Genomic DNA, 25,517 nt, shown 5'->3' on the forward strand with positions numbered 1-25,517 from the left:
TGGGAGAGGTACAAAGACAATTTAGATATAAATACTGTCCTCATGATGCTTGCAATCTAGTAAATTACAATTATAATAGCTTGCTATTATATTAGTTAATAACCTCTTTAGAAAGATGTTCTCCAAGTGTATACATTTATTAGAGATGCTCATTAATTGCCTGACCAAAAAAGGTTCTATGTATGAAAAGTAGTAACTGCTTAGTATTTTAATGTGTTTGATCACTTGCAAATCTCAATTTACTGAGGCACAGTTAAAATAATTTTGCTAATTTCACATTTTTTTTCTTTTCTTGGAGGCTTTATAAAGGTAATTACTCTATAGTCAGTCATTTTCAAAGATCTTGTACTCTGACTTTTTTCTCTAGGCTGCCCAAGCTCGCTTACAGTTTATCAACAAATTCTCCAAGAAATCTGAGGCTGAGGCAGAGCCTGAAAATATTACTAAGATCGTGAAAGGTATGGACTTTCAGGAGGAATAGATGTCGTGATTGTTTTTAAACTGTTTATCTCTACCATGGAAGACATCTGTCCTTAAAAGTCACCTTCCTTTGAGGTGGTGAATAATATCTTCAGCTATATAAAGTTAAACTTACTTCTGTCAGTGTTGGGGTAGCCAGGTGGTGCAGTGGAGAGCACTGAGCCTGGAGTCAAGAATACCCTTTTTCTTGAGTTCACATATGGTCTCAGATACTTATTAGTTCTGTGACCTTGGGCAAGTCATTTAACACTGTTTGCCTCAGTTTCCTTATCTGTAAAATGAGCTGGAGAAGGAAATGGCAAATCACTCCAGCATCTTTGCCAAGAAAACCCCAAACAGGGTCACAGAGAATCAGACATGACTAAAAAATTACTGAACAACAGCTGTGAATGTGGGTTTTAATACTAGAAAATGATAGAGGACTATCCAAAATTAATAAATATACAATGAGTCAGTCATTATTACTTTATATTGCTGATTTGAAACCTATTGTAGGTTCATAGCATGAGAAAATACTATTTTTCTATAACATAAGTGGATCATGACTAATTGTTATGTACATAGAGCCCCTGCTCTCAACTCTCTTCCAATTCTGAAATTCTGTCATTCTCTCATTGCTAATACTTCCTGACAGCCCATTCAATATTTGAAGACAACTATCATCCTTTAGAGACAACTAGGTGGCGCCGTGGATAGAGAACACTGAGCCTGGAGTCAGGAAAATGAGTTCAAATCCAGATACTTACTATCTGTGTGACCCTAGGAAAGTCACTTTGCTCTGCCTTAATCCATCGGAGAGGGAAATGGCAAATCACTCTATTATCTTTGCTAAGAAAATCCCACAGACAGTATTCGGGTGCTTTGGCCCACAAGGTCACCAAGGGTCAGACATGACTGAACAACAACCATCATCCTTTTATGTCTTTTTTGTTTATTCCTTCTTTTCTCCAACCTATATACCCCCTAGTTATTCTCCAACATAAATATGCTTCAATTCTTTAAATAGCAGTCTCCAGAACTCACAACATCCTAGTAGTTTTTTTCTGGATGTTGGTATGGTCTGCATTTAGGTTCACAGTGTTTTCCTTATTATCATCACGATAGTAATGATCTTGTCTACAAGGTAAGGGATTAAGCTTTTTTAAAAATTGCTATTAGCTCTAGCTCCCATTCTATAATATCCCCCTTTTAAAAACTTTTTTTTTTCAGTTCCAAATTCTCTCCCTCCCTCCAGTGCTTTCCCCACTCATTGAGAAGATAAGCAATATGATATCCATTATACATATGAAGTCATGTGAACCACACTTCTGTATTAGCCATGTTGGATCAAACAAAGAAAAAGACTACTTCTTGAGGGGGATAGAACAGTAATAACAATTGATGAGACAAGGTGGAACTGCTCTGCTCTTATTGTACTTCTCTTTTGTCCACTAAGGAGAATCATCATACCAATAAAACAGATAACTCATTGTTTTAAAGAACTATACGGGGCAGCTAGGTGGCTCAGTGGATAGAGCACCAGCCCTGGAGTCAGGAGGACCTGAGTTCAAATTCGGCCTCAGACACTTAACATTTACTAGCTGTGTGACCCTAGGCAAGTCCCTTAACCCCAATTGCCTCACCAAAAAAAAAAAAAGAAGAACTATGCAAAATAATAATGAAATTCATTTGGAAGAAAAACAGGAAAGAATCTCAGGGGCAATAATGAAGAAAAATTAGATAAAGGAGACAAAACATTACTAGAATTCCAACAGTATTATGAAAAAGTCATCAAAATGATTTGATTGTGTTTAGAACATTAAGAAAAAGCGACCAGTGGGACAGATTAGATAAACAAGACCCAGTTGAGCCCTACATTTCAAATATTTCAGTCTCTTCATTTTAATAACAACTGTTTATGGTTGCCCATTCTAAGTGATGCTAAATCACATGACCTTGAACGTGTTACTCAACTTCTCTAGGCTTCAGTTTTCTCATTTGTAAAATGAAATGGTTGGATGAGATAACCTCTAATGCCCCTTCCAACTCCAAATTTATGATTCTATGAATTCAACTGCTTATACTGTAGGACACTCTAGAATCTCATCTCCCATTCATGTTCTTTGTGCATAAATACCAAAGCCTCCACTCTTCTCTATCCAGTCCAACTAGTAACATGATTATGTATCTCCTCTCATTCCCATCCATTTCTCCCCTTAACTTTGTTTAAAGGATCATCTTCTGAGTACTTCTGTACCTAAAAATCTAAATTCATGAAGGAAATCATGTGATATAGTTGAAAGAAATCTGTTTACAGAGCCAGGGGACTCTGGCTAAAGCTAGGCCCTTCTTCTCAAAACTTACACATCCTGAAGTTAGCAATGTTATTTCCCTAGACCCATGTCCTCTTATTTGGGTGTCCTTTGTGTGAAGTATACCCAAGAATTTAGATTCTTCCTCTGCTAAGTAGGAATGTCTGCACCCCAATCCCTTCTTCACCTAGTTATTAGCAAATGGTGTTTATTTCTTGAATATGGACCTATGGGTACTATGTGAAGCTATGAAGTGTAAAATTGTTAGCATGAGCCAATTTACTTTTCTACCTCCCAACACCACAAGTCTGTTACTTCCCAAGGCCTTACTACAGGACACATAACTACAGGACCTTTCATTTAGCAGGGATTCAATAAATATTTGTTTTGCTAATTAAATTTTCTAAGCTAAAGTAGGATATTTTTTTTCCATGACCAATCAATGATAAATGAAAAAAAATGTGTCAGAAAGAAAACAAAACACAATATCTAGGAGAGGGAAGTATACATTTTTAAATGAAGTGAGATAAAAACAAATGATATCAATTCAACCTATAAAGTTAAAAATAATTTTATGTATCTTTTAATTACAGATGGAATAACTCCTAGAGAAACAAGAAAACTCCCGGGTGTTGAACCCATACCAACTGTAGTGACACCTGAAACACCTGTACCACCTGTGAAGAAAGAATTAGAACCTTTGGACATTACTCCATATATCCGGTAAGTTATGGTAGATATGAATAAATGTGGAAATATGTGTTCTTGGAGCTGAAATTATATTCCCAATAAGATGTTTCTGTAGCAATGATTAATTAAAAATAAATACCCATTATGTTTTTATATTACTAATCTGACATGAATTTTGAGCTGTGTGTAAGTGGGCATTTTTATTTCAATGAAGGTTTATCAGAAAGCTGTATTTGATCCTAAATAGGGGATTCTTTTGTGGCTCTATCCTTCCCTATCTATTTCCCATGAGTTCAGTAGTCATGTATGTAGATAACTCCATAATCTATAATTATCCCTCATATTTCTTCCTGTGCTCCAGTCCCCACATTTCCAACTGCCTGTTGGTCACTCCCACCTCAACACCTCATTGAAATGTCAAACTTTACATACTAGAAATGGAACAGATTATTTGTAACATTTTAGATACTCTATAAAATCTTATGGTTGGAAGGGTCATTTAGTCCTATCCATAGACCTTCTACAACATATAGAATCATGGAATCTGAGAGTTCAAGGGAACCTCAGCAAGTCATCTAGCCCAACACACAGCCCCTCCCTCAAATCCCCATTCTTTCTAAAATCCATATTATATATAGCATTCTCCTATCTACCACTTTAGTAACCTTGTTAAGAATGAAGCAAAGTTAGTCTGGCATGACCAGATCTAGATAAAGCCATGCTAGCTTTTTCATAATTACTGTTTCCCTTTTTAGATGTTCCCCAACCATATTTTTTTATGGCTAAGTTTGATTCCCAGGAATTGAAGTCAAGCTCACTGGCCGCCTATAGTTTGTAGACTGTTTTCTTCCCTCTGCCCCCTTTTTAAGACCGACACTACATTTATCCTTCTCTAGTCTTGTGGTACCTTTACCATTTGCTACAGTGTTTCAAATACTCCTGATAATGACTCAGAAATAACACCTGTCAGTTGTTTGAGTATTTGAGGATGTATTTTATCTGGGCCAGTTGATTTGGTTTCATGAAGGGTAAATCAAGGTGCACTCTTGCTCCACTTTTCTTAGGTATTGATTTATTGTTAGCCATTTTTGTTTTGCTATCTCTAGTCTAAAGTTTATTCTCCTTTCCTGATGAATGATTATCTGGCTTTTGCTAGAAGTCCTACAAAGAGGCAGAACTCAGTATTTCTCAAGGCAGGTCATTTGACTTTTGGGAAAGGAAGGGAACAAGCATTTATTAAGCACCTTCTATGTGCTAGGCCCAGTGCTAAATGCTTTACAAATATTATCTCATTTGATCCTTACAACAACCTTGTGAAATAGGTGCTATTTTTATTCTCATTTTATAGTTGTGGAAACTTAGGTAAAGAGAAGTTAAGTGATTTGTCCAGGGTCATGCAGCTAATAAGTGTCTGAGGCCATATGTGAACTCAGGTCTTCCTGATAGCCAGAGCCTCTCACTTGGATTTCAGTTTCTTCTCTCTACAATCTGCGTAAGGGACAGGTTTGAACACATCACTCTTTCACTTAAAAATCTGCGTTGGTTTCCACTTGCCTTTAGGATAAAATACAAACTCATCACCTTACCATTTAAAATCCAGCTACAATTTCCCTTTACAGACTGATTTCATATTATTCCCTTTCATGTACTCAACATTCCAGCCAAACTGGCCCATTGGCCATTTCCCAGATTGAGCATTTTATATCTGTGGTGTCATAGGCAACTGTCCCTCGTGCACGGAAGGCTCTTCCTCTTCTCCATTTCTTAGAATCCTCAGTTTCTTTCTTTCTTTTTTTTTTTGGTGAGGCAATTGGGGTTAAGTGACTTGCCCAGGGTCACACAGCTAGTAAGTGTTAAGTGTCTGAGGCCGGATTTGAACTCAGGTCCTCCTGAATCCAGGGCCAGTGCTTTGTCTACTGCACCATGTAGCTGCCCTCCTCAGTTTCTTTTAAAGCTCATTTCAAGCATTATCTTCTATAGAAATAATCCCCTAATATCCCGATCCTTAAGTATTCTCTCCTTTCTTAATGTAAATTTTTATTTTTAGTTATCTGTATCTGTATTGTATCCCCGTATGGAACAGAAACTCTTTGAGAATAAACCCAGGTTTATTTTTTTCTCCTACTGTCCTTAATGCTTAGGATAGTGCCTTTCATTTTGCGGGATGTTAATAAATGTTTATTGAATAAATTTGAACTTTTGACATCCTAAATAAACTTTAAGTTTGATGACTGGGTAAAATAGAGCTACAGTGTATTCACACTGTGTCTCCTATGCTTGTTTAAGTAGATTTATGATTATTTGAGCTTTAGCCAAAAGAAATAATCTTAAGCACTGGCTACAAGTTCTTGAGAACTGATGACAAATTTTAAAATGTGATCAATACTTTTTAGCTTCACAGATTCAAAAGAAACAGCTAGAATAATCTTTCCTAAAAACCAAAATGTTTTTCAGAATTACCTTATGTAAATAGTTGAGCAAAAAGAGATTAGGCTGCCCCAAAAGATGGCAACAACAGAAATGAATGGCAGTAAAAATCCCCCCTACGGTTTAGTACTCTTTGCTTCTTTAAATTCAGTGTGTTACTGTATTGTCAATGTGAACATAAGAGACTAAAAAATATGGCTTTGTGATGCTTTGCCATAGATAGAAGTTGGGTCTTTTAATAACTTATTTCCCTAAGAAAACAGTTCAAAGCCAAGTTCCAAAATGAGTTAAATATCTCTTTGATGTTCATCCCAAGAAAAACTCTTGATGTACCTCTATTATACAATGAGATTTTGGCCCAGCAACAAGAAATGCAGAAGGCAGAGGAAGTTCATCAGTTTCGTCAGTATCGAGAAAGAATACTTAGCAAAAGAGATTTTGAATATGCAGCACGGAAGAAGCTAAAGTCAAAAGTTTTGGATACTTATGGAGATATCCGTGTAAGTAAGAACACGTACATATATGTCACTCTTGACAAATGTTTTAGTTTTTTTATTTGACATCTTATATGTTATATTATCCATTCATGTAATTAGCAAGTTAATAGAAGTTTGCTTGTACTCCTTTGTAGAATCACATTCTATCCTTTTCCACCACATGAGATAAGCATCTTTTTTATATCTATGAGTACTGCTCCCTACAATTTTTTTCATTGTGAGAACAATGTGCAGCCATTGTGCTACCCAAGAATGTCACACTTACACTCTGCTACTGATCTTCAGTCTTCCGAATTTCACTTTTCTTCCCTTGGTCATTGTTATTCTTCAGATATTCAGACCACACTAGTGTTTATATGCCAGGCAGAGCAACATGTTCATTTTCAGCTAGCCTCAAAGGTAGATGATTTATGCCCTTAAGTTAATACATTTTGAGGAACATTTTAAAATCACTAAATAAGTTCATTTATGTGTTTTGTACCACCAAGATGGCTGTAAAATGTTTTCAGAGTTTTAATGTCCTCCATTCATGAAGTATGGTTAGTCTGATAAAACCCTGCCAATGTAAAAATGAATTCTGTTCAATAATGTTAGATTCCTAGAGCAAATAATTTTTGTATTTTTTATTATGTCTTAATTATTTATTTTCATGCAGTACTGGTAACACTGATTCACCTTCCTACTGATGGTCCATTTCTTCTAGCTTTTTAAAAAGTGGAGAGTAGCTTAGCACGTTACTCACTAAGGAGGATATTATTCTTACCTCCAAGGCCCTTTTAAATTTTGTCAACCATCTCTAAGAAGCATTAATCTTTAACAGGTGATCATTTAATTCATTTTCAAGTATAGAATTTGAAGTGGTAATAAAGGTATACTCTCCCTCCTAATGTCATTAATTGGATATAAGAAAACAACATCATAGACGGTAGTTAGTTCCTTGGGAATAATTTTATAAATAAATATTTCCTCCCAGGATAACAATAATAATAATAATAGCTACCATTTTTTTAGTGCTTTGAAGTTTGCAAGGTGATATATATGTATATACATGTGTATATGTATGTGTGTATACATGCACCAGTTTTGTCATTTGTAAAATGGGGATCATTATATAACCTTTCCCACAGGAGTGTTGAAGTGATCAAGTGATATGGAATATGATATGATATAAATGTATAAAATATAATTTTATATAACTTATTATATAGTTATTAATAATTTATTACCATAGAGTATACATTATCTCACTTGATCATCTCAATAACCCTATGAGGTGGGTGGCACAATTACTCCCATTTTACAGATGGCAAAACTATTTTTATATTTTATATATTTTGAACATAATATATAAATGTATATATTTATGTACAATATATAAATTACATATAAATACGTGGCTTATTTTAGATATATAATATAAATACTATGTTATAATAATTGCATTATACATGTTTATGTGTATATATACATACATATACACAGATACATACATGCACACATACATATACTCACTTGATCATTTCAACAATCCTGTGAGGTAGATAATGTCATTATCTCCATTTTCCATATAACAAAACTGAGGCTGAATGAGGTTAAATGACTTGTCCAGAGTAGCATAGTTATTAAGTGTCTTGGAGTCAGGTAGACTCCAAGACTACTACCCTATCCACTGTTGACAATTTTATGGTCAAGTTTGGTTATACAGCCTTAGGATTGGTATGCTTATACCACCGTCATTCTCAGTCAGTAACATTTATTAAACACATACAATGTGGCAGGTGCTGTACTAATTGATGTGGACATGAAGAGTAAAAGATAATCCCTGCATTCAAGGAACTCAACAGTTTAATGGTGGTTCTTATATATATTATCCCATTACACATGTGGTGGAGAAAAACTTACTGTGCCCCCATTTATTAAAATTGATTAAGATATCTATTATTTGTTTAGTCAACTTATAAAACAGCATATTTCACAATAATTCTTCCTTCAGTTTTGTAGCAGGATAGCTTGAGTTTATAATTAAAGACCTAGCGGAATTAGTGTTCTTGTAGAAGAAAAGAGTTGTAGACCTGTTACTGATACATGTAAACTGAAGAATGTGAGACAGTGTGGTGTAGTGGATAGAGAGCTCACTGCCAGATCAGGACCACTTGGATTCCTCTCCTGGCTCCCTAGTGATTAAAACTATACATTGTAGCAATATAGGAGGAGGCATGTCTGGTCTAAACTGGTGGATGAAACTCCTCACTGGGAACCTTCTACACCAATAAATCACATATTTGGTCAAGAAATACAAGCAAACAAAACTTATGTAAGTAACATTATTATATTACCTGCTCCTAAAAGGGGAAAAATTCTTTTAAAAGAATTAGGAAATTATAGTTTTATAAGTAAGTATTATCCAAGCAAAACTCAATTTCTGATTTGAATCCTTGTGTATCAGGAAAAAAAGTGAATGGATTTGTTTTATGGTGCCAATTTCACTAATGGTTTTTGTTTGTTTGCTTGTTTGGTTTGGTTTCTGGGGGGAACAGACATCTTTACTGGAGACCCGGGATGTGGTTCTATTGCCCCGGGAAGAATATAGGGAGAGGTTGCTGGAAGAGGAGCGCCAACGACTAGAGGCATTAGCAGCAGAAGAAGCAGCCCTTAAACAAGAGCCGGAGAAGAAGAGCCCAGACCATCAGAAAAAAAAAGGAAAAGGAGGGAAAAAAAAGTGACCGTAGGAAGCCTAACATTTCCCTTATTCAGGAAAAGAAAACTATTTTTAATGAGCAATTGTTATATATATATTTGTGAGATAAAATGGTAGATCAATTTAAAGTATGGTTTTAGAAATATTATTGCATAATTTCCTAAGCATTTCTAGTTTTTATCTTACTTTGTTTTTTTACCTTAATTTTAACTTTACATGTATATGATGTTCTAATTTAAATTAAGCTATCCTCAAAAGTACTTGTATTATAAAGAAATTATCTCCCCTAATCTAAGATGTCTGTCGTTCTTTTTAGAAAAAAATCCCAGTTAGAACCAGGAACTGGAACATTTTCAACAACTATGATGAACTAACTCCTATTTTTAAAAGTCTAGATATCCCCATTTCACTTAAAGATATTAAATTATTCAATACTTATTTCTACATGATGGAATCTTTTCTCCTGCTCTAGTTTGTTGTTGTTTTCCCCAAACCTATCAGCTGTAGGATATTAAGTGGCTTATATACAGACTTTTTCATCTATCAGTTATTTGAATTTGTACCCTTACATGAGAACTTGCCTTTTTAAGTGTTTTAAATTAGCATTAGTATGACCTGTTGTAAAGCTAGACCTTAAAAAATGTCCTGACCAAAAAAAAAAAAAAGTCCTGACAGACCATTATTTCAATGGTCTCAAACCTGTTTATGTATTACAACATTTCTTGCTTCTTTCTAAGCCAATTTCTCTTTTTCTCTCAAGTGTATTCAAGCTTCTTATTGATTTACTAATGAACCCCTCTAAGGACAGATAATACTCCAAGGCAAGCTTATATCTTATTCCAACATGGCCGACTATAAAAAAGCCGATTTTCTAAACTATTTCTCCTTCATGTCTGCTTTTATTGTTGTTGATTAAAAAAATTTCTGTTTCTTCTTGGGATTGTTTTGAAGCATTTATTGCTAGCTTAGATGAATCATGTAACTAAATTAATTAGCTGTTGGATCTTTACTGGCACAAATGTTCATATGAAACAGGTTTTCGGACATCCAAATCTATTCCTCTGTTATATAATATTTACAGAAAACAAACTGACTGGTCTTCTGTATTGAACACAATTAGTCAATCAATAAGCATTTCTTAAGTGCTTATGATATAACAGGCACTGAACTAGATAATGGAGTTCTAGGACAAACATGAAATAATAGCCCCTGCCCTCAAGGATCATGTGTTCTATTGGGAGATAATAAGTCTACACACACACACACACACACTCATATGTATATATAGAAAAAATCCAAAATGTTCACACAAGGTTAAATGTTTGGCGAGCTCAAGAAAAAATGTCTAGCTTCATGATTCAATCAAGGATTCATCCTTTTTGTCCAGCCAGTTTCAGAGAGTTGAATTTATTTAGTTTTTCATCTCTACAGCAAATAATGCCACAAAGGTTTGAATGACATGTGGAAAAACTGGTGCAGCAATCTAGCTTCTGGAAAAGGTAAATTTGTCTATACCCAATATCTATATTTATACTGGTAAAGATTTTAATGGCCTACATCTGTTTCTTCACATTTAAACCAGATGACACTAAAAAGCATAATTTCAATATGTAGCTTCAAAATTGACTACTCACTCCGAAGACAGACTCATTCGTCTTCATTTTAGTTAAACTGCTTCCAACCACAGGTGTGTTTTCATCGAATAAATATATTACATATTGAGACTTTTTACATGCTTAGGAGCCTAAGGATAAACATTTCCTCTTTTTTTCACTTTTTTGCTCTGGTCACAGATTGCAGCATTATACCACACAATATGCTATCTTCTGGAAGTTAACATATATAACAAACTCGGTTTCACCAGCTATATCTCCCTTTAAGTTTAATTACAGGTTAGTTTTTTAAAACTCAAATCTATTCATTGTCAAAGAGATTCGTTGAGCTTAATTATATAAACACTTCTCCATCTGTCTAACAAGGACTAGCCAACAGCTCTCTTACCAAATTTTTTAAAAAATGGGAGGGGGGCAGCTAGGTGGCACAGTGGATAGAGCACCAGCCCTGGGTTCAGGAGGACCTAAGTTCAAATCTGGCCTCAGAGACTTGACACTTCCTAGCTGTGTGACTCTGGGCAAGTCACTTAACCCTCATTGCCCTACAAAAAAAAAAAGTTCTTTGGTTCCCTTATCAAAACTGCTAATTTTCTGTTCATGAATTCCAAAAGTAAAAAGAAAAAGCCTTTTATTAATTTGCAGAATGGATAGTGGATAATGAATGAGATGATAAAGTCATGTATTTCTGGTTTTCATGGAACCTGAGCTAATTTTTTGAAACTTTGATTAGAACCCCCAAATCATTCACAAAAATTACTAGAAAACAGGCAGCTAGGTGGCACAGTGGATAAAGCACTAGCCCTGGATTTAGAAGGACCTGGGTTCAAATCCAACCTCAAACACGATACTTAGTAGCTGTGTGTGACCCTGAACAAGTCACTTAACCCTCATTGCCCCGCCCAAAAAATTACTAGAAACCAAAATAAGTCATCAGAAAACTAAATACATGATTAGAATTCATAAATCTTACTCTTGGTTCTAAGTTCAAATTCCATCTTCTTAGTCATAAAATGTATTATTGAGATGTTGGCTTAACTGTTAAAAGGAGCTTTCAGATTAGTAAATGATTTTGATGTCTTAAGATATGTGATTATTAACAATCACAATCATTTAAAATTTTATATAATGCTCTTCATTTACAGGGCATTTTCACAGTCATTATTTCACTTGATCTCCATAAGAACCTTTCAAAATGGAGTGTAAAATTATTACTCCCCTTTTGAAAATGATGAAGCTGAGGCCTGTGGAGGGTAGGTGCCTTGCTCAAGGTTATACATCCTGTCCATGGTATCTCTAAAAATAAAGAATAGAACCCTGGTTCTCTTTCTCTCTGTTGCTAGATTAAATTCATGTAAAGTTCAAAATTAAGAATGACTAGAATATAGGTAATAACTGGTTTATTGATTGTCCATTCTGCACCAATGATACACCTATATCAGATTACCTGCTGTCTAGGGGAGGGGGGAGGGAGGGCAGGGAGGGAGAAAAATCTGAAATTGGAAAGCTTGTATAAACAAAAGTTGAGAACTATCTTTACATGTAACTGGAAAAAAATAAAATACTTTATTAAAAAAAAAAACTCAGTGGAAAGAGTGCTGCCAAGTTCTGACCCTGGAAGCTTTTCCTTTTTTGCCTTGATTAGACTTCTTTTTACTGGTTGATCAGCTTACAATTTGTTAAATCATCACAGAGGATGTTTTACCTGATAGAAGATGAAAATCTTAATTCGACTTAAGTATGGGAATGAATTGTTGGTGTATGATGAAAATGACTTGTGCAAATGTAGCAAATGGCATGTGGACCTTGGAGAATAGTTCATTATCTAGTTTGGCTGGAATGTCGAATGAGAATAGGAAATAAGGCTTGAAAAGTTAAGTGCTGAGTCCTGGCCAAACGCTCTCTTCATCTTGTTCTCCATCTTCTTAACTGCCAAAGTGATTTTCTTAAACAATGGGTCTGACCATGCCATCCACCCAACTCAAAAACTCCAGTAGCTTTCCATTAACCAGGATCCAGTATACTGTTCTCTTTAGGATTTTTAAAGCCTTTCTCATCCTGGCCTCTTCCACCTTTTCTGGGGTTTAGAGGCTTTTGCATTATTGTTGTCTGGGGGAGATCATGGGCTAGAATGAGCCTCCCACCCAAGCAGAAGTGGGGAACAACATGGCATCTGTCTACGACTGCCTAGCAGTATTGTTCTACTACTTAGATGTTGAAAATAGAGAGGAAAACTGTAATTTAACCTGGCAAGGGAATTTGGATAATCAGTGTAATTATCAAAGTTGGGATCTTGCCCACACACCTCTTCTCTTACAAAAAACTGTTAAAGCTCTATTGTCAACCAGAAGTATGCTAGCTGATTTAGGAGACATTACCTATGCCAGAATCTCCCTTTGAGTGATTTTAGGATTTTTGTTCAGCCCTGCACAAATATAAGTTTTCTTACACTTTAGCATCTACTTTTGCTTACTTCAGTGTTTGGTATACAAAAGCTAATGAGATAATGGCAGACGCTGCAAAGTCATAAGAATGATTCATGTATAGTAGATGGTAGCCAATATCTCAAAGTAGTCCCAAACTTAATTCCAGATTCATTTTGAAAACATCATGCATGTATCATGCATCCATCCTTCCATCCTTCCATCATTACTTGGGTGTATGTCTTTTTACCCTTAGAATTTTAGACTCTAAAGGGAAATGTCCCCATAGACATATCCATGTTTACCCCCAAACCTTACCCACTGCATGGGCTTAATAATGAGTTTTGGGTTCAATTGGACACCACGGTGTCTTGATTTTGTTCATCTAAGAAAATATAGCATTAAAATGTTCCACATTTTGGAAGGGAAGTAGCTCTTGCATTCCATCCTATCATTACCATTCTCACTACAAAAACTCTAGTATAGGGGGCAGCCAGGGTTCAGTAGTGACCACATGAATAGACCTGAAATGTCCAAATCAAATAAGGAAATAAACCTCATTGTATTCAGCATCAGTTAGATCCCCATCTAGAATACTGTGTTCAGTGTTTTAAGAGACATCATCTCTACCTTCAGATGTTTGAAGGGCTGCCATAGGAAAGAGGGATTTGACTTAATCTTAATAGTTCAAGACAGCAGAAGTAGGTCTAGGGACAGAGCAATTTTCACTCACTACAAGAAGACACCTTTAACAATTAGAGCTATTTTGAAATGAATGGGCCACATCATGATTTTTTGTTCACTAGAACTGTTTAGGCAGAGACTGGATGACTACTTGTCAGGATTATATAGACAAGATTACTACATTAAGCAATAAAAAGTCATCTTTAAGGTCCTTTCCAAATTCTGAGATTCAGTGATTTTATAAAATAGAATTACAGACGTTTGCATAAATCCAGAAACAGGCTTTGAGGCCATGAATAGGAGAATGCTCAATAAATATTAAATTAGACGAAGATGGTGCAACCATTGAGATTAATTAGTTTTCCACTAAATAGCTCACAGTAAACATTAATTGTTCTCGAAATTTTGTAGCTTTTCAGCATTGCCCCATCTGTCATCCCATACAAGCTCGTTGAGTGGTAGCACTAACTACTTGAAATTAGGGCAGTGATTATATATTTTTTGTTTTTGTTTTTGTTTTTGTTTTTTTGCGGGGAAATGAGGGTTAAGTGACTTGCCCAGGATCACACAACTAGTAAGTGTCAAGTGTCCGAGGTCATATTTGAACTCAGGTCATCCTGAATCCAGGATTATATTTTTTAAGAAGAAAGTCAAATAGCTTCATAATTTGCAACTGTATATTACTATCTCTCATACTTTAATTTGTCTAGAATTTTGTGTATTATGCAAACTGGAGATAAGTCATTTACAAAATGCCTTAGTTTTATATTTGAAGGTCTGTTGTGATGTGAACTAAATCCAAGGTTTTAGATGCTGAGACTAAGGGGTTACTGACAATTGCTTACAATATAAAGTCTCTGAAATAGCTCATCATCTTTAAGGAACAAGAGAATAGGGAAAGTAGGACTTATTTCTGAATGTGAATATGCTCAAGTTATCAAGAGACTATTAATTAACTACATTTTTTTTCTTAGGGGAACAACTTAGAGGAGAATCTGGCCAAATTCCAATGAAATGGAATAGACTGTATTCATGGAACACATTTATCATTGGCTTTATAGCTTTCCCTCCTCTCTCTCTTACACCCACATCCCTTTCTCCTTATCTCACCATCCCAGGATGGGAAGCACACATGGTTGGAAGAGAAGATGATTTTAAGGGAATGAAAATAAAGGCAGTTTGCCTGTTTGTCCTTTGAGACCTTCAGGGTGAGACATAATGTAAATTCAAGACTCAGTTCAGTGTTTCTTCCTAGCTGGATCAGCTATAAGAAGTAATGCAAAGTAGTATGTAGAGCACTGGGATTGGGAACAGGAAGATTTGGGTTCAAGTCTTGTTCCTCAAACTTATTGGCTGTGTGACTTGTTAAGAACCAATTCACTTAATCTTTCTGCATTGCGTAAGGGAATTTCCTATACTGAAAAAAAAAAATGTGTATTCAGTCATTATACTTAGATGAGGCATAGATTATCTAGCTCTTTTCATAACTCTAGCCTGTCACTCTCCATCATATGCTTACTTCCTTTCCTATTCTGTGAAGAAAAATGGATAGAAAATTATGAGAATGAATTTTCCTGAATTTTATACTTTCTAGCTTTGACTCAAGTGGAATAGTATCCATGTTATTAGTATCCAAGTTAATAGTATCCATTAGCCATCCACATAATTGAAATTTCCATTCTTGTGATAGCTTCCCTCCAAAGGGAAAAAAAGAAAACAAGAAGAGACAAAAGTAGGGATTCTCAAGGGACAGCTATTTGTGTCATTGGTGAAGAAACCAAAAGGACCTTCTAAGCAACATTAAAGATTATGACAATTTAGGATGAAAAGGTCTATTTTGTCCTGCATTCTAGGGTAAAAGATACAACTCAGGCAGCCAACAATACTTTGGGGAATAGAATATTCCCAGTTCCCTCAGGCAAACACACTTTTCTTTGTATGTGCTAACAGAGCTTCAGAAACATATAGCCAGTTCAATGAAATTGGGTATTCAGTGCATTTCCAGTCAAATTATCCAAGTATAATGTATTCATGGCAATGAAGGGAAGAATTTATTCTAAGCAGCTCAGACTACCATATAGCCATTTTGATTTTATGTCTCCAGGTTTGTTTGTTTTAAGTTTTTTTTTCCTCTCTCTTTTGAACTTTTCTTAGAGTGTGAAGTTTCTCATTTAAATTCAACCCGGCCCCTTAGTGGCCCCTAAGGTGGCGCAGTGGATAGAACACCGGCCCTGGAGTCAGGAGGACCTGAGTTCAAATCCAGTCTCAGACACTTAACACTTACTAGCTGTGTGACCCTGGGCAAGTCACTTAACCCTAATTGCCTCACTAAAGGAAAAAAAAAAAGAAGTCAAAAATATTTTCTGAACCAGTGATCCTGCTATGAAATAAAAGAGGTATGAAAGTAAGATGTCCTAGGACAGGGACTATATCTTGGTTAAACTCTGTATCTGTTCTGCATATCGTAGGTACTTAATAAATTTTTTTCTACATTAAATTCCATAGAAATTTATATCATCATTTAATGAAGGTTTTAAAAGCTAATGAAAACAGGTTCTTAATTCAAGCAAACACAAGGTTAGAGTTTATAAGAGCAACATAAGGAGAAGATGTCATGACACTGATTTTCCCATTGCAGGCATTATATGTTTATATATGTAATTGCTAAGGACAGCTAGGCGCTTCAATGGTCCTAGAATCAGAAGGGCCTGAGCTCAAATCTGGCCTCAGACACTTACTAGCTGTGTGACCCTGGGTAAGACACTTAACCCTGTTTGCTTCAGTTTCCTCATCTATAAAATGAGCTGAAGAAGTAAATGGCAACCACTCCAGTATCTTTGCAAAGAAAACCCAAAATGGGATCACAGAGAGTCAGGCATGACTGAAAAGACTCTATAACCTCAAAAATGTATTTATTTCCCAATTAACTTTACTAGAAAAAAACCAATGAATATCATTTTGATTTTATATGAACTTGATTTCTGTATTGTGTAATTCAGTTCAATAAACATTTATTAAGTGCCTACTATGTACCAGGAGCTGTGCTAAGTAATGTGCATAGAAAAAGTCCATGCCCTCCAGGAGTCTATAATCTAAAGGATGTGGGGACATGCAAAGAAATACATACAAAGCAAGCTATCTACAAGATAAATAGAAATAATTAAAAGAGTGGAAGGGTTAAGGAAGTCTTCCATAGGTGGCAGAATTTTACTTGGAAAGCCTGCAAACTCAGTAGCCAGAGGGGAGGATAGAAAGTATTTCAAAAAGTGGTAGGTATTGGGTTTAGGGATAGGGGACGGGGACTAGAGCTGCAATTTCACTGGTATTAGGAAGTTCAGTGAGGAAAATCTTTCTACCATTGCAGGTCATCTTGTAATGATTAGAATGACGCCACCTGCTGGAGACTTACAGTAGAAGAGTTCCACACATGAAGCGAAGGTCTTTGAGGGCAAGACCAGGAGTCTTTTCTTTGGCGTCAGGAAGTGACGCGGGCTAGTGGGAGGAGGAAGGAAGAGACTGGCACTTGCTCTGACTCTCTTTCCTGAGGACACTGGTGGAGAGCGGGGGCTAGAAATGTGCTCTCCCTTTAATAGATAGATGAATGTAGGCCTTTCTCTCTCTCTTTACCAAATTCTTATTCTCCTTAATAAATGCCTAAAAGTCTAACTCTTGCTAAAGCTTATAATTTATTGGCGACCACTCATTAGATATTTTAGACAGTTTAGCTAGAATTTTAGCCCTTAACAATCTCCTCTTTAACTTACAGTCTTAGAGAATCGCCTAGGGCACTGAAAAGTTATTTGCTCACAATCCTATAGCCACCTCGTATCAGAAGTGACACTTGAATTAGTCTCTAAAGGGAGAGGTGGTGTGGTACGATGGGTAGAGTACTGGTCTTCAAGCCAGAGATTTGGGTTCAAGCAGTCACTGGATACAATATCTTCCTGGTTCTGCTTATTTTACTCTGCCTCATTTTATCTTACTCTCCTCATGCTTCTAAGGACCCTTCAATTTCAGTGTTTCTCATGGCACAGTCATTCTGTTACATTCACGTGGCACAATTTGTCTAGCTCTTCTTAAATAAATTCCATTCCCTTTGACTATTTCTTCAATGATTCAAAATATTTGTGATCTTGTTGATATGTGTACTCAATCCATGTAGAAAGCAACCCATCCATGCCTGCATGAAACTCTTGTTCTTTTCCATAGGTAAATCAGAGGGTTTGCTCAATGCACTGGAGAGCTGCCTCTAGGTCTTTAAAGATTTGATGCACACCAGTTTTAGCACTCAGGCTATCCATCTGTTATCCTTCACTTTCGCTATATCACCAGCTCAATTCCTCAGATGATCACACATTTGCAGGATGATATCCTTTATAGGGCTTCTTGATTGCATGTCATTTTTGGTAATAGAATATGACTTACTTATGTCCTCCATGTGTCTTTCTAATTATGCTTTGAGTCACTTGTAATTCTGATTCCTCAGAGATTATGATGGTCTAGAATCAAGTCATATCATCATTGTAAAAGCATTGGTCTTAAAATGTGTGTATGTGTATATATGAGTAAGGAGAATTACTTGGGATCACTAAAAGTACTGTTCAATTTCCAAAATGTGATCTACCCAGCTCTTTCTTCCATTCACTTCTAGACCTAAATCTTTATTGATTTTAAATGCCTGTCCAATGCATGTACACATTCACACACATACAACCTTTGTTTTAAAAAAGTTCTCCCATAGAGACAGGACGTAACATGGCTAATAGTAACACTTTCACATTACTAGGTTCCAGTGCTAGAACTGGAGTATGAAATAGCATTGGACCTGAAGTCAGGAAGATGTAAGTTCAAATCCTGCCTCAGATACTTTGTGGCCCTGGGTAGGTCACTTAGTCTCTTTAATAGGGATAATAATAGCATGTATCTCCCAGGGTTGTTGTGAGGATCAAGTAAGATAATATTTCTCTTTTTATGGTCACTCTACCACACTTTCATTAATGTAGCATGGGACCAAATTAGCTTTTTTGGCTGCCACATGACACGTTAATTCCGATTGAGTATGTAGTCTACTAAAACCCACAGTTTGTTTACCCACAAATTGCTCTGTGGTTATTTCAAGTCAAAACAAGTTAACATGCATTTATTAAGTGCCTATAAGATGCCAGGTACTGTCCTAAATGATGGAGGTGCAAAGAAATGCAAAAACAGCCCCTGCCCTCAAGGAACTCACAATCTAAGGGTTGAGCATAGGGGAGGGTAAGAGACAACATGCAGATAGCTATGTATAAACAAGCCATATACAGGATAAATTTTGGATGATTTCAGAGGGAAGGTTCTAAGGACGACCAGTAAAGTCTTCTTGCAGAAGGATTTTTAGCTGAGACTGTAAGGAAGCTAGTATCCTCTAGTTTATCCTTTTGGAGTTGGTTTTTGAACCTAAATAAAGCTTTTACTTGAATTCCTGCTAAATGTCTTGAATTGATCTATCATTGTAGCATATAGGGATCATTTTGGATCCCAGTTCTATCATCTACTACGTTATATATTTCTAGCAGCCTTTCAGCCTAGACATTTAATAAGTAAGCCATCTTGTCAAGTCATTGATTAAGATTTTGAACAGCATAAGACCAAGAACAGTACATTCTGTAGCACTTTATCAGAGACCTCTCTCCGGGGGTGTTATTGACCTATTTGGATCTGATCTTTTAACCATTTCTTCATCCATCTAATCATATTATCATGTGGACAACATTTCTTTATTTTGTCCACAAAGATATCATGAGACATCTTGTCAAACATCTGGCTGAAATCCAGACAAAATATGCCTATGGCTTTCCCTTGATCTAACAATCTAGTAATTGTTAGAAAAGGAAGTCATGATGAGTCATAACTTGTTTTTTGTGAACTCATACTGACTCATCATGATACCCTTTTTCCTCTTGGGTGCTCACTAACCTATAATAGTCTGTCTGAGAAGTTTTCTAAGAGTTAACATCAAGCTCACTGACCTATAGTTTGAAACATCTCTGTAGGCAAATGTTCTCAGTGCAGTGAAAATTTACTGTCTCCCAATCCTGCCGTATGATTCCTCAAAGATTATTGACAGCAGCTCCATAAGTATATCTACAGTCAGCTGGAATCAATTATTTAATCAATAAGCATTTATCATATGCCAACTACATGCCAAGTCAAGTCAACAAGCATTTATTAAATGCCCACTTGTGTACCTGGCACTGTAATATGTGCTAAGGATACAAAAATAAAACATGGAACTTGAATTCTAATAGGAGAGACATTAAGTTCATATATCAGTATATTGAGAATTTTTAAAAAGAGAATCAATACAAAGCAGTTAAATACAATGTAGCTTGAGTGGGGGTGCCCTGGCAACTGGGAGAATCAGGAGTGATTTCATGTAGAAGGTGACACTAGACTCACATCTTAAAGGGAAAAGGAAATTCTGTAAGGCAGGGGGTAATGTAACGATTGGAATGATGCCACCTGCTGGAGACTTACTGTAGAAAAGCTCCACCATGAAGTGAAGGTCTTTGAGGGTAAGACCAGGAGTCTTTTCTTTGGCGTCAGGAAGTGATGTCTGCTTGTGGGAAGAAGAAGCAGGGAGCCTGGTGCTCTGACTGGGTCTCTTTCCTGAGGCCTCTGGTAGAGAAGGGAGCTAGAAATGTGCTCTCCCTTTAATAGATAGATGAATGTAGGCCTTTCTCTCTCTCTTTACCAAATTCTTATTCTCCTTAATAAATGCTTAAAAGCCCAACTCTTGCTAAAGCTTATAATTTATTGGCGGCCACTCATTAGATATTTTAGACAGACTAGCTAGAATTTTAGCCCTTAACAGTAAGGAGGGAGTGCATTCCAGGCAGGGGAGCTAGGCAATGCAAAGTTATAGGAATGCAAGATGGACTGCCATGTGTTAAAAAGAGAGAAGACCATGTTGAATGTATCACAGAGTGGACAGTGGATGTGGACTAATGCCCAATATAGGTTGGGGTCAAATTGTGAAGGGATTTAAAAGCTTAAAAGAGCATTTTTTTTCTGAGAAGAAATAGAGAATCATTGGATTTTATTAAGTCAGTGTCACCACTAAATTGGTACTGAAAATATCCCTCTTCCAAATAATTATTCACACACACAATCTAATCAAAATTTAAGTAAAAGTTTTTATTATTCAGCACACAGAGATATGACCAGGAGAAGAAGTCTCAACTTCAACATGAGCCATGTTCCTCAATCAGTCAGCACATAGAGGTATGACTGGGAGAAGTCTAAACTTCAACTCCCCAAACAAAGGAGACGATGATAGTTTTATAGAGGAGAGAAGGAGGTGGGGGAGAGATTTAGGACTGAAAAGTTACAGTGGTTTGGGGAGTGGGATACATGAATAATAAAAATTCCACATTCCTAACTTGAGATTATTATCACTACCTGGTCCTAATCTCATAGCAAACATGACTGACTCCCAACTAAGCTCATGCTACAAATTTCCAGGTGCCCAGCTGTCTTGGTGTCTGTGACATGTCTGCTTTGTTATCTATTTGACTAACCACTATCTGGTTAATTAACTACTTTGCTTCTCCAAAGAAAGAGTCATCTCTAACTAACCCCAGCAAGTTGATCAACCATATTTCTCCATGGTCAGAGTGTCCCCCTAAGGGTCAGACTATTCCTAACTGAGCCCAGGCCTACTAGACTGCTACTACATCAGGCAGTGGCATGATCAGATCTATGCTTACTGAAAATTTGGCAGTAATGTGTAGGATTAACCAGAATGGGAAAAGACTTGAAGAAGCTAAGTTAATTAGGAATTTGTTGCAGTAATCTAGGCGAAAGGTGATCAGGGCCTGAAGTAAGGAGATAACTATGAATAGAAAGAAAGGGATCACATACAAGAAAAATTATGGAAGAAGTACCAACATTTCCCAACTGATTTTATGTTTATGTGGGGTGAAAGAGAATGAGGCATTATGGATAATGCTGAAGTTATGGTGGTGCCTTTGATAGATATAGGGAAGTTTCTAAAGGGAAAGAAAATATAATAAATTCTATCTTGGTCATGTCAAGTTTGAGGTGTTTCTGAGGCATCCTCCTTGATATGTCCAATAGGTAATTGGTGATTTGAAACTGAAGCTAAGCAAAGAGATTGAGAATGGATATAAAGATATGTGAGTCCCCTGAATAGCAATTATAATTTAACCCATGAGAATGTATGGCGTCATCAAGAGACAATACAGAGAGGGCACAAGAGAGAGAAACACCCAGAGGCCCTTAAGGAGTGTGATATGGATGATGAGCCAGAAAAGGAGTGGTCAGACAAGTAAGAGTTGAACCAGGAGAGAGCAATATCATGAAAATCTAGAAAGGAGAGCAGCAAGAAGATAATGAAGAAAAGGGGAGAAGAAGGAGCTCAAAGCAACACTTCTCTTTTCAGTAAAGAAAGAGTTGAGGTCCTTAAATGAGAGGAAGGTGAAAAGGGGAGGTATGGGAGGCATGAGAAGAGAAGAGAAGAGAAAGTTTGGAATTGTTTTTTCAGGAGTGGAACAGAGAATTAATTAGGGAGAAATGAAAGATTGCTTTCCTACAGTGAAGGAGGGCCCAGTTGAAGTTAGATAACATGAATTTATAGTGTAACCAATTAAGCAAAACTGTATGACTTCTTCCATTTCCACACTATGTAATAAGCAACAGAGGAGGTGAAAAATAGGGGTAATGTAGGGATGAGGTTTGGCAAGAGATAGGTAGGAATAGGACAACAGTTGGAGAATTTGAGAATATAGGAAAATAATGGAGTTAAATTGGTTAACTAGCGAAATAAGACTGAAAAGAGAGGCAAGTGAAGTCAGCACAGGTTAATAGCCTGAGAAATTATTGACAGCTAGAAAGATTGGGGGCTGAAGGATAGGTTTAGGAGGGGTGAGTAATAGAAAGAGATGAAATGTTAGTAGTTTATGGTCAGACATAGTTGTTAGAATTTTATATTAAAGAGGCAGAGTACTTGTGGGTAATGGGGAGATGCTATGTGAGATCATGTCTCTATGTGGCTGTAGTCGTGAAAGGATTTAAGGAGACTGAAGGATTAGGAGGTGAGCACATCAACATGTATGTTGAAATCATCCAGTATGCAGGAATTGGGGAGGAAAGAAAGGGTGAAGCATAGAGAGAGTTGGACGTGGATGAAGTTATGATCATCAATGTCAGAATTTGGGGGGGGGGAGTCACACAGCTAGCAAGTGTCAAGTTTCTGAGCTCAGATTTGAACTCAAGTCCTCCTGAATCCAGGGCCAGCGCTTTATCCACTGCACCACCTAGTGGCCCCCAGTGTTAGAATTTTTGTTGAAGAATGTGGAATCCTTGTGGGCAATGATGAGATTCACTGAATGACTATCATTTTGCCTGCTAGGCTGGGGGGATTGGATGATTAGGTCATGAGATTAGAGGGGATTAAGGAAGAAAGAGATTAGGGCATCTGAGAACGAGTAAGTAGAGACGTTGAAATCCTCTAGTATAAAGTCAAGAGGTGGGGAAGAAAAGAGAGTTGAGTCAGGTACTAAATTCCTTGAGAACAGAGGGATAATGACTTGGGGCCAATAACCTTGATTGGGTGGGAAATTTTAATCAGGGGGATTTCAGTTGAGGAAAGGTTAATGAGTAAGGGTAGTAAAAGGGTCTCCTTTTACTGTGGGGGTGGGGTGGAGTTTCATGTGAAGGTATAACCAGTGTAGAATGTAGTTAGGGAGGCAGTGTGGTACAGTGGAAAAAGCACCTGTTTTGGAGTTATGGGATCTAGATTCCAATCCTACCTAGCTTTACCAATTACCTTTAAGTTTCTCTGTGACTCAGTTTCCTCTTCTCTAAAATGAGGGGGATGGACAAAATGTCCAATCTAAAATCTAAGGTAAAAAAATGAAAAATAAAATCTAAGGTCCCTTCTGGCTCTCATTCCAGAGCAACTAGGTGCTGCAGTGGGTAGCGTACCAGGCCTGGAATCAGGAAGACTCTTCCTAAGTTCAAATCTGGCCTCAGACACTTAAAAACTGTGTGATCCTGGGCAAGTCATTTGACCTTATTTGCCTCATCTATAAAATGAGCTGGAGAAGGAAATGGCAGACACTTCAGTATCTTTACCAAGAAAAATTAACAAACCCAAATGGGGTGTTGAAAAGTTGGACACAAGCAAACAACAAAACCCTCTCATTCCATGTTGCTTGTTCATCTGCGTTTTGTGACAAACTCATTCTTAGCATGTTCTCATTCATCTTAGGATTTGATTTAATCTTTTACTTCACTTAACCAGCCATTGACCTAATCAGGTTTGCTCTATCCTTCTCAGCTTAAAGCTCATTCACCTTTGTAGAGAAAACAGACAGATGCCAGAGGAAATGTTCTTTCTCATATTGCTCCAGCAGGGGGAGTCTAAGCTTCGTTGTTCGGTATCTTCACCTGAAACCTTTGCCTGCAGAGACCCGGCTTGGGACTTATGCAACAGAAGTCTGGAAGTCCTGAATCCCTGGTGAAAAGATAGAGACCGATGCCTTCTCTGGATGCTGACATAGTCCTGAGTCAGGAAAAGGAATTGACATCTGGGTTGAACGGACTTCTTTCCTCAGAGGAGGGGACAGAGACTCATTCAGGGATTCTCATTTTACAGAAAAGGAAATCCCAGAAGCGACACAGTTGTTCTTCTGCTTGATCAGCTCCTGCCTAATGTCAGCTCCCTGAGCACAGAGCATCCAGCGTATGGCTGTGCTCTGAGATGGGCTTGCCTGAGTTTTTCCTTAGAGAAGTTTCAGACTAAATGTCTGGTCCCTTCTTAGAGACAGATCATTAGAAAAATCAGTCCCCAGGGGTGGCTAGGTGGCACAGTGGATAAAGCACCGGCCCTGGATTCAGGAGTTCCTGAGTTCAAATTCGGCCTCAGGGACTTGACACTTACTAGCTGTGTGACCCTGGGCAAATCACTTAACCCCCATAGCCCTGCAAAAAAAAAAAAAAAAGAAAGAAAGAAAAATCAGTCCCCTCCTGAATTGGTTTTAGTGATCAGATAGAAAATTAATTTGGGGGAATATATGAGATACCAGATATGTAGGGCTTTGCTTTCCTTTAAATTATATTCTCATTTTCCTGATCTCCTGTCCTGAAAGAGTGTATGTATGTGCGTATGTATGATGTATATAGATAGATAGATGATAGATAGACATCTATATATGTGTGTTATGTAAGGTATTATATGTATCATATAATGTATACAATATCTATATAAAATGTGTGTATACACATACATATGCACACATATAATATGCATAGAAATGTATATACATACATATATATTTATAAAATGGAAAGGATCAGATAGGAGCATAGACATTTGTTGATAACTGAACTGAAATGTATGATATATATTCAAATATTTTATATATAGAATATATTATCCTATAAATTATATAGATATAATTATTTAGATGTTATATATTTAGACATCAATTTTATGCATATATTATAAATATAGAATGGTATTCTAAATATAGAATTATTACATATACATATATAGTATATGAATATAATATTTAACACAAACATCATATTTAGATAATTTCTTATATATTTAATATATTACATATGTATAACATGTGACACTGTATATAGTATTTAATATATATCATATTTTCAGTTCAGTTATGAAAAAATACCTGTCTTCCTTTCTGATC

General features: G+C 36.6%; 1 protein-coding gene and 1 long non-coding RNA gene across 2 annotated transcripts in view; one reads left to right on the forward strand and one right to left on the reverse strand.

Moving 5' to 3' along the window:
• ADGB (androglobin) overlaps positions 1-9,782 on the forward strand; it is a 167,417-nt gene extending 157,635 nt beyond the window's left edge. Inside the window, exons 33-36 of the mRNA XM_043999579.1 lie at positions 368-458; positions 3,365-3,494; positions 6,205-6,388; positions 8,923-9,782. Coding sequence (XP_043855514.1) covers positions 368-458; positions 3,365-3,494; positions 6,205-6,388; positions 8,923-9,108 — 591 coding nt within the window. The 3' untranslated portion in view covers positions 9,109-9,782. The remainder of the gene's footprint in view (positions 1-367; positions 459-3,364; positions 3,495-6,204; positions 6,389-8,922) is intronic.
• LOC122752696 overlaps positions 1-25,517 on the reverse strand; it is a 137,160-nt gene that overhangs the window by 2,661 nt on the left and 108,982 nt on the right. The gene's annotated exons all lie outside the window — the stretch shown is intronic.

Source organism: Dromiciops gliroides, chromosome 4, assembly GCF_019393635.1.
Source record: "Dromiciops gliroides isolate mDroGli1 chromosome 4, mDroGli1.pri, whole genome shotgun sequence".
Taxonomy (NCBI): Eukaryota; Metazoa; Chordata; class Mammalia; order Microbiotheria; family Microbiotheriidae; genus Dromiciops; species Dromiciops gliroides.